The sequence below is a fragment of the Vanellus vanellus genome (genome assembly GCF_965231255.1).
Source record: "Vanellus vanellus genome assembly, chromosome: 7".
Classification (NCBI taxonomy): Eukaryota; Metazoa; Chordata; class Aves; order Charadriiformes; family Charadriidae; genus Vanellus; species Vanellus vanellus.
The window spans coordinates 36,440,253-36,458,868 of record NC_138912.1 but is presented as its reverse complement, the minus strand read 5'-3'; the positions used below and the strand labels follow the sequence as shown (position 1 = coordinate 36,458,868).

The window sequence follows — 18,616 nt, the reverse complement described above, 5'->3', positions numbered from 1 at the left end:
TAAGTCATGTTGAGGAAAGAAGTTGTCTTTTACAATTTTACTTATGAATTGGGCATTAATGGAGTTTTCTATGTACATAGCAAAGCTATTTTTAATTGCTGATTTTATTATGTGCAGAGTTTTTGCTGTGCATTCATTGACATGCTTGTCAAGTAGTTTAGATCCTTGAGTCTGTCATCTCTGTCACAATTTAGATGACTATACAAGATTAAAGTATCTAGTTGCACATTGAAAAATGACAGTAAGGAATGTAAAGGAATATGAGAACAACTCAAAGATTACTGCTTCTACTTTAATAAAGGAGGATGCAAAGAAGTGAAACAAATTCCAAGACTTGCTTTGATTTGAGCTGTCTTAAGCATGGAGTCTTGAATGGAGGTTTTATCTAGTGTTGTTTAGTCGTATTAAAGTCAGAGTTCCATCCTTTGTACAATGTAATTTATTTTTTTATTGCAAATGTTAATTTGTAAAAAGAAAGCAAAATCAATGTAATTTATTTCATGTGAACAATTTCAGTGAAATTGACGGAACATTCTCCTCAGCTGGGTGCCTGAATGGGAGCTTTTTGGCTTTGAGGTAAGTGGTCAGGCTTTTAAACAAGTATTCCTGTGAACAGAATTAATGGTGGCTGCCTTCCTAGTGTCTCTTGTTTCAACTCTTAACACCTTCCCAGTATTTCCTTATCTTACTGTTACTCTGATACCTGCAGTTTAAACTTGTGGCTCCTTTACTGCTATGTGGTTTTGTCAGCTGGCCCAAAGGCAGCGTGTCTTATGCCAGTTTGGAAGTGTGTGCTCCCTGGCTGCTACCACGTAAGCCAGCAAAACTCACTACTTCTCAGCCACAGGTTATACATAATTCAAGGGGAATATATTGCACGGGCTGGTTTAGATCCTAGTGTTTTTACATAATTGTCTTGCAGTTAGAGAAGATTTTTTTTTTTTTTTCAATTGCTTCAAAGGTCGTATAAGAAATGGAATTCTGGTACTATCATCTCTCATGTTTTAATTCCTTAGTAAGTAGGCCTAAAAATTCAAGTTTGAGTTGCTGAGAGTACAGGATTCAGTCTTTTTCTCTGCGTTTGTTTGTTTGTTTTCTGCAGCAATGATGATCACTACAAAACCAGCGCTAGATTCTCAGGGGTTGATATGAATGCTGCTAGACTACTATTTCACAAACTTATACAGCCTGACCATGCTCATATATCGCAACAGGTTTGTGCTGCATGGTTTCCTTATGTGTGGGATTATCTTTCTGTGTTATAGCTATCCAGAAATACTATTGTTATGCTTACTCTGACCCTTTTAATAACTTTCTTTACTCAGTAATATATCAACTGCAAATATGTAAAACTGTGTTGTGTTGTGCCAATTAGGTAACACATCAGCATATTGTATCTGTCTGTAATTTAATATTTAATATACTGTCTTTTTTTCTAAATGTGTAACAGTAATTTAAACTCCTGATGATTGTGTTCTAGATTATTTTTTTTTATCTAGATTGGCATTTGTTTGAATTCACAGTTGCATTACAAGAAACTGAATTTTATGATGTGCTGTAGGTGGCAGCTAGTTTGGAAAAGAACCTTATTCCCAAATTAACCAGCTCCTTACCAGATGTTGAAGCTTTGAGGCTGTATCTCACTCTACCGGAATGCCCACTGATGAGTGATGCAAACAATTTCACGACGTTAGCTATTCCTTTTGGAACAGCTATTCTGAACCTAGAAAAAGCTCCTCTGAAAGTTCTTGGTAAGAAACTGAATTCTGTACTGTTAAAACTAAGGATCACCAGGTGAAAACGTATAGAAATTCCATCAGTGAAGACATGATCTCAGCAACACCTGCTGTATATTTATGCTTCTATAGAATTCCCCACTAAGAAAGTTAAGGGTTAACATTGCTTGTTGCGTAGGAAAACCCCTCTTCTGTTGCTTCTGGGTGAGTTAACTGGCCATCCATGTGAATTCATCTGGTATTGTAGTTTTTGGACTGATTCCATTTGGGAGGAAGTACACTGAACTACAGTTTATCTGATATGTCTTCACACTTTAACATGAAAATTACGTGGTCAGACAGCTAACAAGCTCTAAGCAACTTATGGAAGTGTTGCAGAGCAGACATTAAATTGTCTTTGGTTTGACTACAGCACCTGTTTTGTTTCTTCTGAGAGGTTCACGTTTTCTCACTGATCCTATGTTGTGTTCTTCAAATATGCAACTGAGAATACCTCTATTTTTTTGACTCTGCTTCTCTGCTTCCTTACACCTTCTTATTGTGACTCCTGTCACCTGAAATTCAGCTGAAGGAGTTGAGGTTTCAGAATATTTCCTTTTCAATTGATATCTTTTTGAGAGGGTGCTTCCTTCTTCCTTAATTATTTTTTGCCTTGTAACCCATCTCTTGTGTTTTTCAGTAGTTTTTGGTGAGAGTAAAGAGCTTGTCTGCTGTAAAGGAAAGCAAACTGATTGTTTCTTTGAACTGTAGTTCATTTTTTGTGTTGCTTCAGTTTCAGTTGCTCTCAGGACTGTTTCTTAAGTCAGGGTTTCAGGATTTGAGCCACCTGTTTTTATGTCAAAAGTTACTTTTGTGTTGCTCTGGATGAACAGACTTAATGTAAAGAGTTGGTGTGTAACAGCAGAGTGTTTGAATACAGGTTTCATTATTTATACAGAGAGCAGTGTGTTGTTCAAAAGTCTGCACCAGTCTTGCTCTGTTAAACTTTCTTTTTTTTTGAGAGTCATTGATAACTGACAAGTATGCTTTCCAGCAAAGCATATTTTTTTAGTTAAAAGGATAGCATAACATAATGTTGTAGCGGCGAGTACTAAGTTTGTGTGTTCACCATTTGTTGACAGAAAATTGGTGGTCTGTACTTGAACCTCCGTTGTTCCTCAAGATAGTGGAACTCTACAAGGATGTCGTAGTCCATCTCTTGAAGTTGTGCAAGATTGGCGTTCCAGCTTCTGAAAGAAGAATACTTACCAACTTTCTACACACAGCTTTCAGAGTTCTGGAAATATTGCATAGAGTATGTTTACATCAATTTTAACCAATTACTTACCTGTTTGGTTTTGCCAGCCTCTGTCTACTGTGTAGTTGTTAAAAGAAGTTAAGTTACTAAAGAGTTTTCAATACTAGACTTGCACCTACAGAGGTATCTGTAGTTGTTCCATCTGGAACATCTGGGAATTCTGGATTCCAGTTGGTGATGGAATTACCTATTTTCTTGGGATCACAGACTGGCCCGGTCAATTGCATCTGTGAGAGTATGTTGGAAAGAATTGCCTCTGAGGCTTGAAATGATAGCAAATGAGATCCCAAAGGGAAGATAAGAGCAAGCTGTATTTTGAACAGGAAAGATCTGCACAGTTTTACTAAGACAAACATTTCTTTTCTGATTTGTTTATTTTGTTTGTTAGTATTGTAAGTTAATTCATGAAAACTGTTGAATCTATGAACTTTGAGCAAAAATAGCCTAAATCATTTGGAGTAACCAGACTGTGCGCATCACTGTGTGTTATCTAGTTGCTGCTGAAGTTTCCCCTCCCAATGCCTATTTTTCTTCCTCTGCAGTTTATTCTGGTCCTATGGCGTTTAGTGTTTATATGCTAAAAGGGCATTTTAGGCCTTCCTTAAGGTGCTGGTCAAGTACTGTATTTGTACAATCTAGCAAAACGGGCACAGGTGTCTCAATTGGACCTTTGTGTGCTATACATCACAACCCTCCTCCCCAAGCTGTCAGAAAGAACGGGAAAGATTTCTGCTTTGGAAGTTGGAATTTGTATGCTGTGGTTTGCTTAACTTTTCTTTACTCCTTATGGAGACCATCAAATTAAGGCTGAGAGTAGGACTGTTTAGTAACTATCTTGTGTTAGAAGTGCAAGATGTCCGTTACAGATTCTCATATGGAAAGCTGTTGGTATATCGTAAATTATTATTTTGCTGCCTTTAGAATTTCTGTCACTGCTCAGGCTTGCACTACCTGTAGATCTTAACAGCTGACGTTGATCTTAAAATCTTAAAAGCCTCATGGGTAATTGCAGAGTTGTAACATGCTCTCCTAAGTTCCCCTTTTTTTTTTTTTTTTTTTTTGACTACTATGGAGCTACGTAGCAGTCAAAATAGTTAAATTTTTACCTACCCTGCTGCTCAGCTATTTGTATTAGTGTAGTGTTAATATTTAGCTGGTATGGATAAAGTAAGGAAAAAAAAGGGGTGGCATATCTGAGGTATTTCACGGATTTAGTATCTGGTGGTTTGAGGGGGGGATAGTGGGGAAGATGTTTGAGAAAAGTAGGCTTAGATTATTTGGTTATAAAGACAGAATTGGGGATCTTGCTGTTTTGGCAGTTAATGGTGCTTAACAGTCCTTGAGAAAAGAAGTGTGTGTTAGGAAAGTGTGGATGCTTCTGGATTAAAATTATACTGTAGAGAGAAGCCTTTATATAAAAAGTTACCTTTCCACATCTCTTTTTCTAAGCTTAATGTTTTTAAATAGAAACTGTTCCTCTAGTCATGGGTAATAGAGAGTATTCATACTGTAACTAAGAATGGAGTTCTTGAATCATAGTTCTTAAACTTGTGCAAATCCAGGAACAAGTATTTGTTCCATTGTATACATGAATATGTGTATTCGTCACTGTTTCTATGAGATTGTATGATGTTTCAGAGTGGCAGCACAGTCTCATGCGATGCTGTATGCTCAGTTAATTGTATTTTTTGTTGCATCTTTGATGGGGTTCTGAATAATCCATGTATCCCATGTCTTTAACATTGCATTTTGCCTTCTTGTAGACACTGTTGTTTTTCTAGATTTTTTTTTCTTTTTTCTTTAGTGGCTGTGTATCTGTGGCTGACATATCAAATGCTTGAAAAACATGGAAAATGTCCTTTTGCAAACTGCTATACAAAGTGCTAATAAAAAATAAATTGCATTTCTCTAGGTAAATGAGAGAGGACAAGTTATACAGTATGACAGATTTTACATTCACGAGATACAAGATCTGATAGATATCAGAAATGACTATGTCAACTGGGTCCAGCATCAGGTATTTGGAATGGTAAGTTGGTTGGGTTTTGTTTGGGTTTTTTGTGGGGTTCCCCTCTCCCCCTAATTCTGTTTTGGTTTTGTCCGTTTAGAAGCCTGTAGATTCTTGTAGGGTATCGTTCTTAGGACTGACACTGTTCAACATTTTAATCCATCAATTAAAAAGTGGTTTAAAATGCTGTCATTTAAGAGTTGCCATGTCAAAAAAGTTATGAAAGTGATAATTTGTGATCGAAACCATCCAGAATAACCTGAATTGCTATACAAGATAGGTTCAGTGAATGAGAAAGCTGAAACTGTCTTGGAAAACAAAGTCTAGAAGCATACTAGGAAGTTACAGGGGACAGATAACTAACAGTTTTCTGCTTTGAGAATAGCAACAAGAACTGAGAGAATTAATTCCTGGATCTGTAAACAGAAGAGTGGTAAGTGGGAGTAACTTAATGACTGTGCAGAGAATTAGTGAGTTGGATAGGATTTTGCCACACGGTTCTTTGACTTATGCTTTGAAAGAATACAGAGGAAATTAATATGCTTTCTCTAGCCACCTAAATTTAATATTTTTGCAGCAGTACCTGGAAGGTCCTGAACATGGGAGACCTACTCTTTCTGTGTTTTATGAATACAAAGAAAGTGATGCTGTCTACCAAAGAGTTACAATTGCAGTGTAAAATAACAACAGCAGGGAGACTGGGGAGCGTAAAGAAATCATGAGTCAGTATTGGCAGTCATGACAGACATTTGTTTCAGCCAAGCTTGTCTGAAAAAATAACCGGTGTGTGGTGTAGGCTGGTGTCGGTAGCTAAGAGGGGTGGTATACTAAATGAAACGTGGAAGCTAGGGATAAGCGTTGCAGGGCCTTGGAATTAGAGACAGGTTGTATATTTGGAACAGAGAAGGGTATGCCAGTGTATACAGAAGTGATGGAATTTAAAAGATGATGACCTTTGCAACTGTGTTTTAAATGGATGTAAACAAACCCAAGTTGTGTATGTCATGATTGAGGAAGAAAATACTGAATATGGGAAAATGAGAGCTGGAAAATTGCGTTGTAATGAAAGTCTTAAGCTCCATGTGTTAATTAAATCGCAAGATTGAGCAGTAGCTTGACGTTACTGAGAAAATACTAGCTACTGAATTTCCCTTTAATCATCATTATTTTGTCAGGTATTTGTGCAGTGTTAAGTTCAGCAGAAAAAGTTTGTTTTTTTTATTTATTAAAGGACTGAAAGGAATTCCATGGCCTTAGTCAGATCTCCTTCAGAAATAGTTATGCTGGCCTTTTCCTGCCTTCATGTTCGCTGGTTTCCTGTGTTCTTGCTTTTAAAATAAGAAGCCCTACCTGCCTGTTGAACCAGTAATAACGAATCAAAATTTCTTCTGCTAGTGTAATTTTTATTGTCATACCTTGAGGCAAAACTGTTTGCTCAGTTTCTTAATTAAAACGTGGAGGGGAAAATATAGTAACAAAGAGAATCTCAGAAGTATTTAGAGTATTCTCAGAGGGAAGCTTGGAAGAAAAAACTTTTTTTCAACACAGAAAAATGAGTGGGGAAAAATGGAAGGTACTAAATAACAACTTGTTGTTTGAATAGGTGTTCTTGACATATGGCTTAAAGGAGTTGAGAAGACCGTTTGAATTAGGATGAATAATGGTGGATACAGTAGGAGTACAAAATTGCATAAATCTATCTGTGATGAATAGGGTACTCGAATCTGATGTTTCCTGTAGGAATTAGAGATAGAAAGCAAAGTGTTTTGGCCATCACTTTCTGTGAGCCATGGATGTCTACGTATTTGACTTCTCATATATATATAGTAAAATTTTAAAGTTATTAGTTTGTCATTACCTGTAATTCTTTTTCTGTTTTCTGCCTGCTGGGTGGAGATGAACTTGGCTTTCAGCGCAGGATAAGGAGGGTAACATGGCACCAGATGGATAACTTTGTTTCTTAGCACAGCTGATCTAGTTTGTTGTGGAAGTCTCCACACAGTCCCAGCCATATGTATTGGTCTGTCTTGTAGAATCAGAGATTGGTTTAGGTTGAAAGGGACCTTAAAGATCATCTAGTTCCAACCCCCCTACCGTGGGCAGGGACACCTCCCACTAGACCAGATTGCTCCAAGCCCCATCCAGCCTGGCCTTGAAGACCTCCAGGGATGGGGCAGCCACAGCTCCTCTGGGCAACCTGCGCCAGTGCCAGTCTCAAATTTCAAGAGTCAATTGCTTTCTCATATCGTATCTTATCATAGACCCAAATGATTCTTGAGACTTTGTCATAAAGTTGTGGGGTTCTTTTGTAACTTTAAAGTTTTATTAATTAAAAATGTTTTGTATTTCATTTTACATATTTGCAGTCATTTGAGAATGAAAATACATAGGTAAAAGCAAATGTAATTTGTATGTATGGAAGTAAACATTTTAAAAGTTTCATTTTTTGCATCCAAGAAAACATGATACTTTAATGGTCCTTTTTTTAAAGACTAATATATAGGCTGTTGAAAGGCATAGTTGTATTTGGTAGATTAATTAGAATGTTTATGGTTGATATTTATTTCTCAGTAAACATTCTCTTGGGGGGGGAGCTGTAGATAAATATTTTTAATTCTACATCAGAGATGAATAATTAATGCAGACACTAATGCTGCTTTTTCATCTTAATTATTGCTACCTTTGTGCAAATGCTGTCATAGGATGTCAACCATGGATTAACTGAGGTAAGATTGGTTGCAGTCTGATTTCTTTTGCAGAATGTAAGGAAATCAGAAATATGAATGTCAAGGATTGTCTGATGTGTTCTGTTGGGAGTAAAGCTTTAAGTTAGCATGGCTGTAATCTGAAAAGGTTTCTGTGGGGCAAAAAATATGTAATTCGTTGTATTGCAAATTCAGAACAGCATTTGAAAACAAGGACTACTTTGATAATATCCACTGGCTGTAATAAAAGTTTTGAAATTAAAATGTACTAAGTGAGAGTGTTTGTGTGTGTTTTGCTTTTTTGTTCTTTGGGGTTTTTTTTGTTGTGTGTTTTTTTTTTTTTTTTTTTGTTTTCCTGAAGTACTAAACAATTGAAAATCTACTTAATTTTCATAAGATGCTTTGGCCCTGCATTGACAATGAGAAAAGATTTCTTTTTCTTTCCAGTAAAATAGTTGTGTTAAATGAGTACTATTGCAATGGCTTCTTTGACCGTGATTGTGTTTTTTAAATAAGCAGAGATATGACATGGTTCTTTTTGTTCTAGTTAACAGATATTCCTGTTACAATTTGCACATATCCATTTGTATTTGATGCCCAGGCAAAGACAACTCTCCTACAAACAGATGCCGTCATACAGATGCAGGTAAAAGTCTCGGTTTTTAATGTTATAAATTACTTTTTTTTTTTTTTTTTTTAAGTTGGGTGTCCTGGGGGGTGGTTGTTAGTGTTGGTCTTTTTGTGTTGTGGTGGTGTTGTGGTTTTTTTTTTTTGTGTTTTTTTTTTTTTTTTTTGTTAAACTGTGTAATCTCTTCTCCGTAAGAATGAGGGATCTAGTTTTAATCTTGGGGGTATATACATGATAGAATCTAGCAGTTTTGTGGGTTTGGGATCTCATTGAAATTAGATTGTTTAATAACTGCATAAATTTCTAAGGAACTTATTTTACTTTCATTAATGAGATGCCTTTTTTGGGGTTTTAACAACCCATAATATAGGTGTGTAAAACAAACAAACAAACAAAAAACAACAAAAAAACACCAAACAAAAAACAACCCCAAAACAACAAAAACAAAACAAGCCCCGTACACAGACCAGAAAAACCCACCGAAAACCCAACCCCATATGAGCAGGCTTTCAATGATATTTGTGTAGAGCCTAGAGCTGGAAGTCTTAATTATCTTGTTCGAGGCAGCAGCCAGTTACTTTTAATTCCTTATCTTGGTAGGACCTAGGAGCTAGTGCTGTTAAGATTGGTAGTATGAGAGAGGCAACATGTTGGCACCACGTGAATGTCTGGTGCACGCCTAATTTCTCATTTCATCTGTCATACCACCTTCAGAATGCTGCCAAGCCCTGTAGTCTGATTGGTGTCTGCAAGGCAGTAGAAAAGCAGCTTAGCTTGAAAATCTAGCGTCTGCTTGTGATAGTGGGAGTAGGTTTCCTGATCTTGCAGTAGTTTTTGGCTCTTTTCCCGTTAAATGCAATTATGTGTTACTCCTAATTTGTTCACTTCTGTTTTAACTTAGAGACTGTCCTAGAAATTAGATACTTGACACAAACAATTCTATGTCTTGACCCGTATTTCTGGTCTAGAGATAGATACACTAGACAACCCTAAAGTAACTGAGAGGATCTTACGTGTTTTCTTGAGTCTCTAGGTAGAACTGAAAGCAGTGTGATGTGGTGAGCTATACTTTCGTTCAATGTCTGGAATTTTTTTTTTTTTAATAAATACGATCCATACCTGCTCAGTTGCTGTAAGGGTATAATAAATCATATTCTTAAAAAAGGAAAGGAAGAAAGAAAGGAGGCTACTGCAAAAGTAACAGCAGTAAGAGCACCAGCCCCCCCTCCACGTTTGTACTGTTTGCCATAATAAAAATTATTATTATGAGTCTGAAATTAAACGGAAGAGCGAAGTCATACTCAAGTAATGGGCTGTGTAGAAAAATACTATCTTACTTTTGTAGTTCATAATAAACATACATTTTAAAGGCATAAGAAACTATGTGCACAGTCAATACCAACATTTGATGAATTCAGGGAAATGTTCACATTGAAAGTTTCTATTAACAATATTAAATAGTATTAAAATACAAAAACTTTCAAGAGTTCCGTGCCATATTCAGAACATTTGCAAGTGTTTTATTTTTGAATAATTGTAGTACAAAAATGATACAACTGAAATAGATGAACAAATCGCTTTTTATTCTGTGAATTAGTTTTAAATGGATGTTTTCATGCCAGATTCATATTAAACAGCTTACTCTTTGTTAGGTGAAGTGCAATATTTATTTGCTTCCTTTTGCTATCCAAAATATTTCGAATGGAACGTCCAAAACTGTATTCTAAGACTTCCCTGAAAGTTATCATTGATGAGGCTAACGGGTAAAGGCAAAATATTTCCTGAGATAAAAAGAATATGAAGCCAATTTGGGCAAATTCAGGAACTCTCATAACAGCTATTTCCATTTATGTCTTCTGCACTTTTTAAGACAAGACTGATGGACATCTAATGTTGACAGGAATCTTATGTTGCTTACTGATGCTTTAACTTTGGGTTTTTTTTCCAGATGGCTGTTGATCAGGCTCACAGGCAGAATTTGTCTTCCCTCTTTCTGCCTGTATTTGAATCTGTCAATCCATGCCTGATATTAATGGTACGAAGAGACAATATTGTAGGAGATGCTGTGGAAGTCTTAAGGAAAACAAAGAACGTAGACTACAAGAAGCCACTCAAGGTATTATCAGTAGATACCGCTCAAAGTGTCTTTCACTGATATGCAAGTAATTGAGAATGGTTTTGGACAAGTCTTGTTTCACAATCATTTTTAATTCAGTTAGCACTGAATTGTGTGTTTCAGGTTATTTTTGTAGGGGAAGAAGCTGTTGATGCTGGAGGTGTTCGCAAAGAATTCTTTTTGCTCATCATGAGGGAGTTGCTAGATCCCAAATACGGAATGTTCAGGTATTACGAAGAGTCCAGGCTGATCTGGTTCTCTGATAAGGTAGGGTATGATCTATAGTCATTAATTTTTTTTTCAGCTTACAATATTTGTATTAATAATGTATGAACATAATAGTTTGTGGCAGTTTTATTTCAAGAGGAGAAGCTGAAATAAGTGTAAGCCCAGTTTAACAGGGAGAAGTGCCAGCCAGAGTAAACTGATTCCAAGAGCAGAATCAGTAAATCGAGGTGGCAGAGAAAAATTCTTGAAGTGGCATATTGAACAGGTTTTTCTGTGTTCAGTCACATTCGTGGGTCAGTTTCGTAGGTAGTCATCTGGTCATGCTTTCACAGAAGTTTTGATCATTGACTTTTTAGTCCTCTTTCAGAGAAAAACACTACTAGGGTGGCTATATCACAAATACCTGAATGTGAACATTTCCACAGCTGTGTTTAAGCCTTGGCTATTAGGTCAAAGGGAGTCAATAATGAGCTCCTCCCTCCTCCTCCCTGAAATAATTTCCAAAAGAATGTGTATATATTTAAGCACTGAATAGCGCAATTGTAAGTCACTGACAGAAGCACAATCTTATTACAGTATTTTCAGCAGTATACATCACTTGTAACACAAAATATGTTCTATCGGCTTCTTTTTTTTTTTTTTTTTTTAAGTAGAAAGGGTTCTGTTTCCTTGGATTTCAGTCTCTCTCAGTGGGTTAAAACTGTTTTCCTCAGTACTTTACAGATACATAAATATTTCAGAAAAATATAAATGAAACTCACTCAGATCATACTGCATTGTACAGTTTTTTTTCTGGACTCTGCAAATTTGAATTAACTTTGTTATTTTAAACCATCTTGTCTGTTTTCTGTTCTTAGACCTTTGAAGACAGTGACTTGTTTCATTTGATTGGTGTTGTCTGTGGGCTAGCAATATATAATTTTACTATTGTAGACCTTCATTTCCCTTTGGCTTTGTACAAAAAGCTATTGAATAAGAAGCCATCCCTGGATGACTTGAAAGAGTTGATGCCAGATGTTGGCAGGTAAGCAAGAAAGAAAAACGGGTGATGCTAAAAATTAATTTTTAAGTCAACATTTTCCTTTAAGAACGTAAAGAAAATGTGTTATTTTCACACCGACAGGGCAGACAGCTCAGAGTAACCCTCATCCATCATGTTGTTTGAGAAAGGATACATGCTATTGTTAAACACCTGCTTCTAAATGCTTGCTTTTAGTATTTGTGTCTTCTGTTTTATCGTCCTACAAGAATTTTAGGCGCAAATAGTATTTGAAATTCAAAACCTTTGCGTTTTGGCTCTTAATTTTATAAGCCTCAGTGTGACCATAGGTTTAGTTCTGAACAGCTTATTTAGTCTTTCAAGGAAACATTTTGCTTATTTCAAGAACAAATACATGCTAAATCTCATCCTTTGTAGGGGCTTGAATAGCACTTGCAGGTAGGAGGTTCAAATGAGGGAAAGTGGATGTTTGATTGCCTCAGTGTTGTGAATGCTAAAAGCTTTCATAGATTCAAGGAGAAATCAAACAAGTTAATGGAAGAGCCCATCAATGGTTATTAAGTACTTATTGCCTCTGGTTTGGGGATCCCTTAGCTGAAGACTGGGATGTAAATCTTCTCTTTTCACACCTGGAGGTAATCAAAAGGAAATAACACTACAAGTAATAGCAAAATAATTGCTTGAGATTTCCCAACACTGCACAAGGTGCAAATCAATGAAGTAACATAGAAAGACTTCCTTTTTTTTTTTTCTTTTTTTTTTTTCAACTTGAATTATCAAAGCATAAAGACTGCCTTAGGAAAAGAAGTTCATCTTTCTTTCCACTAGTTCAAGTACTTTGTGACTTATTTTGCAGGGGAATGCAACAGTTACTGGACTATCCAGAGGATGACATAGAAGAAGCTTTTTGTCTTAATTTTACTGTAAGTTTTACATAGTGTTTGAAGTATTTCTTATCAAGCTCATGCCATCTATTACAGTTGTCTCTGTTGGAGTGTTTGAGCAAAAAGCATCTGCTGCTGATTCCCATGCATTGTAGCATCTGTGTCTGCCGTTCATGTTGCTGTTAGCTAAGTGGTGGGAGTAAGTACTCTACATGACAAATAAGATTTATACTATTTTTGTTTGTTTTAAATAGATCACTGTGGAAAATTTTGGTACAACAGAAATTAAAGAGCTTGTTCCTAATGGTGCTCACATTCCTGTAGTCAAACAAAATAGGTGAGTTTTATGGGTTACAGGGTAGTTCAGCGTTGCTGTCTGCCTTGGCAATGTAACTGGGCTGCTATAAATATGCTTTGCCAAGCTGTTACACTAATGTTGGATGCAAAACTACCTTGGTTGTTTTTCCAAGCTGCTCTCGTGTATTGTTAAAATAATTGCTGTATTTAAGGATTTGCCAGCTGTGGAGGGGCTATCTAATTTTACTCAGAATGTGTAAATTTTTTTTTTTTTTTTTTCACTTTGAGCTTAGAAGTATTTTGAAGCCCTTTAGGGCCTGTTTTGACTATGTGGTGTTCATTTTATAAGACGAAAAATGGTTGTGGTTCTGCAGGAAGTTATATATAATTGGAATTTAGTGAGTGACAATGAAAACTTCAACGTAGAAGCCATCATGTGGCAACTATTCATATATGAAATATTATTTCAGAGAAGTCTTCCCTTTGTAGAGTGGATGAATTAATCTAGTGCTATCTAATGTTATTGTCAGAAGAGTGTATGAGGGGTGTTTTGTGTGTTTTTTTTTTTTTTTTTTTTTCCCTTGGTCAAGGATTCTGTTACTTATATTTCTAAAAGCAGCCTCTCCCACCCTTCGTTCCCTTTCTGCTCCTGGAGGGTAGGCAGAATATACCTGGTGGTGCTTTTGTCCCTTTTTGCAGAGTACTACCGTTTTCCTGTTTCTCTCTGTTCGTTCCTCTGGTGTATTCCTGTCTGTTCTTGAGTCTTCGTGAATTCTCTGTGCTTTTACTTCTCCCAGAGCAAAGGGAGAATTGAATGGAAAGAGCATACTTTATGAGAACAGAATGCACCTAGGCAGTGCACGGTGGGAAGGAGGGAGAAAATGTGCCTCTAGGCATACTTCTAGAGGGCAAATGTTTTGGGCAACGTTTTTGTGTAACTGGCTATGCCTGTTCTAGAGGAAGGAGTGATAGAAGATTCTGAGGATATCATAAACCCACACATAGCCATGTGCAGTGACAGTACCTCCCACAATGGAGTGATTCTTATCCTCCTGATTTATCCTACTATTAACAACTGCAATCGCTGCCTATAGCTGTTGTGCATTTTTTTTTTTTTTTTTTTTTCAGTCCTTGCGTCATAGCTGAGGATTTGTGATACTTTATCTTAAACATGATAGCTTTGAAGGGTTCTGGTGGTTGTTTGGTGTTCTGTCACAAAGTGACAATAAAATTGGAGTTGAATTATGAGAAAAGTTTGAAGGTGGCCGTGGAATGTACGCTGCACTGTTGTCACCAGTTGTATCGCAGCAATGAATTCCTGTTCTTCAGGGTCCAAATATTTCATGATGCTTTACATTAACATGTTAATTAATTAACATAGATTATAACAATGCTAATTAATAGACTTAATATACATGTAATAATGCTAATTAATTACATAGACCGTAATGCTGACATTAATACTAAGTATAATAATGCTAATTAGTTTATTACTATGAATTTTCTCTGGAGCAGCCTTTCCTTCGATGTTAGTATTACACAGGTTACCTCCCTCTGCTAATTACATATTGTGCATAAAATAGATATCTCATTGAGTGCCGGAAGATGTGATTTGCCACTTTGCTCATCTCCAGTATTTTCAGTTCAACAACTTTAATAACCGTATTGTCAAAATGTGTTTAGAAGATTCTTTAAATTATTGGTAATGCTATTCAAATACTGTAGATGTTGTTCAAATACTGCGGCTTTCCACGGAGAAAGTATGTTGGTAGGATAACTGTAATCTATAACTAAAGTCACTCTGCCAGTGTAGAAACGAACAGTGTTAACTAGGATTGATTGAAATGGTAATTAAAAGAAAATAAATACCATATCATATCAAGGAATTGTAGTTCTCCCCCTAAGTACTGCAGAAGAAGATGTTTCCAACAAGATATGAGAACTCCTTGTACCAAAGCACAGATAACAGGACGCCTGTTTTTCAGTATCCCAGCGCCTTTGCACTGATCTTTCTACTGTACAGGACTTAAATGTCTATTTAAAGTTGATTTGCATTTTCAGTGCAGATACGGTAATCATCTTGATTGAAAAATACCACAGCAAGTTTGCCTAGTCGGTTTCAGGACACTGCATGTAATTCAAACCTTAAAGCTTGTCGCCTTTCAGTCCAACTCACTGCAGTACATACAAATAATAGAAATGTGTATAGTGCCTGAAATAAATAACACTAAACGGTGGTGGTTTTCTCTTACACATTAGGGACTCTGTCTTGAGGGGTGTGGAGGGGAAATACATTTATGTTCCGTTTTCACTGAGGTTCTCTTCACTGTGGTTGTAACACGAAGCAGACAATACATCATATTAGGGTCCTTTTTGCTTAACTTTCAATGCTGTGTTCTATACAGAAATGGCTATAGATTTATTGATAGAAAGGTGACATGCTTTTTGTTTTTCCCCGCAACATAATTCTTTTTTTCTTGTTTGTACAGGCAAGATTTTGCAGATGCATATGTGGATTACATCTTCAATAAATCTGTGGCTTCCTTATTCAGTGCATTCCATACAGGCTTCCACAAAGTATGTGGAGGTGAAGTTCTTCAGCTCTTCCAGCCCAGTGAGTTGCAGGCAATGGTGATTGGGAACACAAATTATGATTGGAAAGAACTGGAGAAGGTAAGAACCGTAGTTAGCTATTTGTTTCATATATTTTTAATTTCAAGATGCAAAAGCGAGGTCTTGAAGTGTCCTTTTGAGCTCTGTTTTAATAGATGTGGCTTCCAGCCTTTATTGGATTGACTGCATGAGTGAGGAACTGTTTTTTAAAAATGTCAGTGAATTAAAACACTAAACTACTATGCCTTCCTGCATAAAGTTTTCCCATCTAATTTCTGAAGGAAATCAGACTTAGAAGGAGAGAGGAAGAAAAACCCACAGAACCAAAAGGCAGCTCTATACAGTGTATTATATTAGAAAGAGGAAAGCGAACAAAATGCCCACAGTTAATAAAAGTAAATACTCTTGATTGCCAAAAGTCACTGCAAGACTTTGTCCCTACTTTATTGGGATTGAAAATGCTTTGGAGTACGTGCATCTGCCCATATAGTTGAAGTCAGACCGAACAGCTGAAGAAAAGGGAACAAGGAAAACAGTAACATGTCACTTGCAGTATCCCTTTACACAAACTGCATTCATTCTGCTTTAATGTCAGATTATCTTACTGGTTCTGCGTGCAAACAATAACTTAATTTCCTGCTCATTTTAGAATACAGAATACAAAGGAGAATACTGGGCAGACCATCCTACAATTAAAATATTCTGGGAGGTTTTTCATGAGTTGTCTTTGGAAAAGAAAAAACAGTTTTTGTGTAAGTATTTGAAACTACTTCGCCGAAGTTGCTAACTGAACAGGATCACTGTGATTTCGGGCTCTTGCTGTAAGAGGGCAGACGTAAGTATTTGTCTAAAATTATGTGATTAATGTGTTTGTTTTTTCTTGGCAGTGTTTCTGACAGGCAGTGATCGTATTCCAATTCTTGGAATGAAGTGTCTTAAACTAGTCATCCAACCAACAGGAGGCGGAGAAAGTTATCTTCCGGTAGCTCATACTTGCTTTAATCTTCTTGATCTTCCAAAATACACAGATAAAGAAACCCTAAAATCTAAGTTGATCCAAGCTATAGATCACTACGAAGGTTTCAGTTTAGTATAACTTCAGAAATGAGAGTTCTGTGTAACGTGGGATCATTAAACTAACTTTTTGTGTCTTTCTTGTGGTGGTAAATTCAGTGGATTAAATGATGGAGTTGATAATATAGCTGATAATTTGAGAAAACGTTCAGTGGTACGGTTATTCATGGGAGCCAAGAAACACTTACACAAATGAGGAACTGTCTTAACACATACATTCTTGTACAGAACCATATGGATTTTGCCATCTTACAATAAAAATGAGAGTATTGTGAATGGGAGTCAAGTTTCACTAACATGAATTAACATTTCACCTTATGCAAACAATTTGGCGTGTGAGTGCATGAGAGACTTGCTTAAGTTTTTCAAATCACTTAGTAAGAACATTTAACATTTTCCCTGATAAATTCACTTGGTAACTTTTCGTTTTGTAAATAATAAATTTTTGTGACAAAATAATTATGTTCCAATAGCAGTATGGTTTCTATTGCTTGTAATTGAATATGAGCTTATTTTATGGCTTTTAACAAAAAGGTGACTACTCTGATTTCGGAAGATATATTTTTCTGGTTTGTTTTAAGAACCTTAATAATGAAAGTGATTGTTTAAGAGACATTCATCTTCACAATGTACAATCCAAGAAGCAGTCACTTAGTGCAGAAACAAAACTGCGTACAATAGCATTTTTAATATGTGGATGGACAAGCTGACTTAATACGTGGTTTTATTTTTAAGGACTGATTCTGTAATTAAGTGGACACAATTATAAAAGAGGTTAATTTATCACTTGAAACCTCTGTAGCCATGTGTCAAGAATACAGCTTAAAAGAAAAAGGTGCGCCAGACAGTTGTTGCTGTCAAAAGGTTAAACGTTTATTTTTAAATGCTGAAAGTGTAGTTTATGGTTTCTAATAGAATTTTCACTTTTTTCCAGATAAATGCATTTGAAATAACTCTTTAACACCCCCCTCCCTTTTTCTTAAGATTTTATTTTTAGTATAATTGCCCTGAGACAATTGTGCTTAGCTGGACACTTTGAGATTTGACTTTCCTTCTCTGGTTAAATTCCAGATTTTGTGGTGTTAATGCATATGTGACTTGCAGCTGTGAAACAAATATTTATTTTTTTTAGATTTTTAAATGCAGTGAAAAAATTCAAGCTATAATAAAAGACTTGAATGAAAATCTTTGTTGGTTGATGTGTATGGATGCTTGCATCATGCATATTTCTTCAACTGGAGGACAACTTTTGTGTGTATTAAATCGAGGGTACAGCTAGGATACCAAGATATCACTTGAAAAGCAGGGATATTCATTTATTGTAATAAATTGTATAACATGCAGTTTCTGTGCGGGCAGTACACAAAACAATCAGTACAGTTAAAATCATTCTTTTTTTCTTAACACTGTGTTTTTACAGCTTGCTTATGCAAATTCTAGTAAATTCTTTGTATGCAGCCCATATTCCATCTTTTCCAACACTTGTTACCTGGCTGGGAAATTCTCCTTCTTGTGAAAAAACAAGAAACCAACAAGTGCTAAAGCAGCTTAATCTCACTATACATGGAAGAAAGAAAAGGGAGAGGGGAAAAAAACCCAAAGTATTATGCCTTCATTTTACCAGGTAATATTAAAACACTGTTTTTAAACTGAAACACCAAGATTGCAAAGGCAAATATTCAAACATTGAGAAGTGGCTAATGTAAAGCTATCTTCTTACTTTTCCCCTTTTATATTATTACATTATCAAGTGCTGGTTTTTCTTGCATGGGACTCTTGCTTCGCTCAGTGTAGGCAGTTGATGGTGTTCACTGAGTAATAGGGGTTTTTTATGTTCAGTTGTGCAGGTCCAAGTCTAATTTAGCGCATATCATGAAATCCCAGCATTATATAGATGCATTTAATTTCCGTATGGAACTTTCTCTGATTTTTTGCTGTATTGGGTTTTTCATCAATATCAATCTTAATCTGAAAGATGAGTAATGGCCTTATGCTGTAGGTGAGGGGGTCTGAAACAGAATCCAAGTCAT

At 36.1% G+C, this 18,616-nt stretch overlaps 1 protein-coding gene across 1 annotated transcript in view; it reads left to right on the top strand.

Moving 5' to 3' along the window:
- The window catches only part of HERC4 (HECT and RLD domain containing E3 ubiquitin protein ligase 4), a 36,783-nt gene extending 19,012 nt beyond the window's left edge, over window positions 1-17,771 (top strand). Inside the window, exons 12-26 of the mRNA XM_082486481.1 lie at window positions 517-576; window positions 1,103-1,214; window positions 1,562-1,751; window positions 2,858-3,030; window positions 4,946-5,062; window positions 7,744-7,767; window positions 8,294-8,392; window positions 10,323-10,490; window positions 10,614-10,757; window positions 11,576-11,742; window positions 12,575-12,641; window positions 12,857-12,939; window positions 15,389-15,572; window positions 16,162-16,264; window positions 16,400-17,771. Of these exons, the coding sequence (XP_082342607.1) occupies window positions 517-576; window positions 1,103-1,214; window positions 1,562-1,751; window positions 2,858-3,030; window positions 4,946-5,062; window positions 7,744-7,767; window positions 8,294-8,392; window positions 10,323-10,490; window positions 10,614-10,757; window positions 11,576-11,742; window positions 12,575-12,641; window positions 12,857-12,939; window positions 15,389-15,572; window positions 16,162-16,264; window positions 16,400-16,608 (1,900 nt within the window). The 3' untranslated portion in view covers window positions 16,609-17,771. The remainder of the gene's footprint in view (window positions 1-516; window positions 577-1,102; window positions 1,215-1,561; window positions 1,752-2,857; window positions 3,031-4,945; window positions 5,063-7,743; window positions 7,768-8,293; window positions 8,393-10,322; window positions 10,491-10,613; window positions 10,758-11,575; window positions 11,743-12,574; window positions 12,642-12,856; window positions 12,940-15,388; window positions 15,573-16,161; window positions 16,265-16,399) is intronic.
- The last annotated feature ends 845 nt before the right edge of the window (window positions 17,772-18,616 follow it).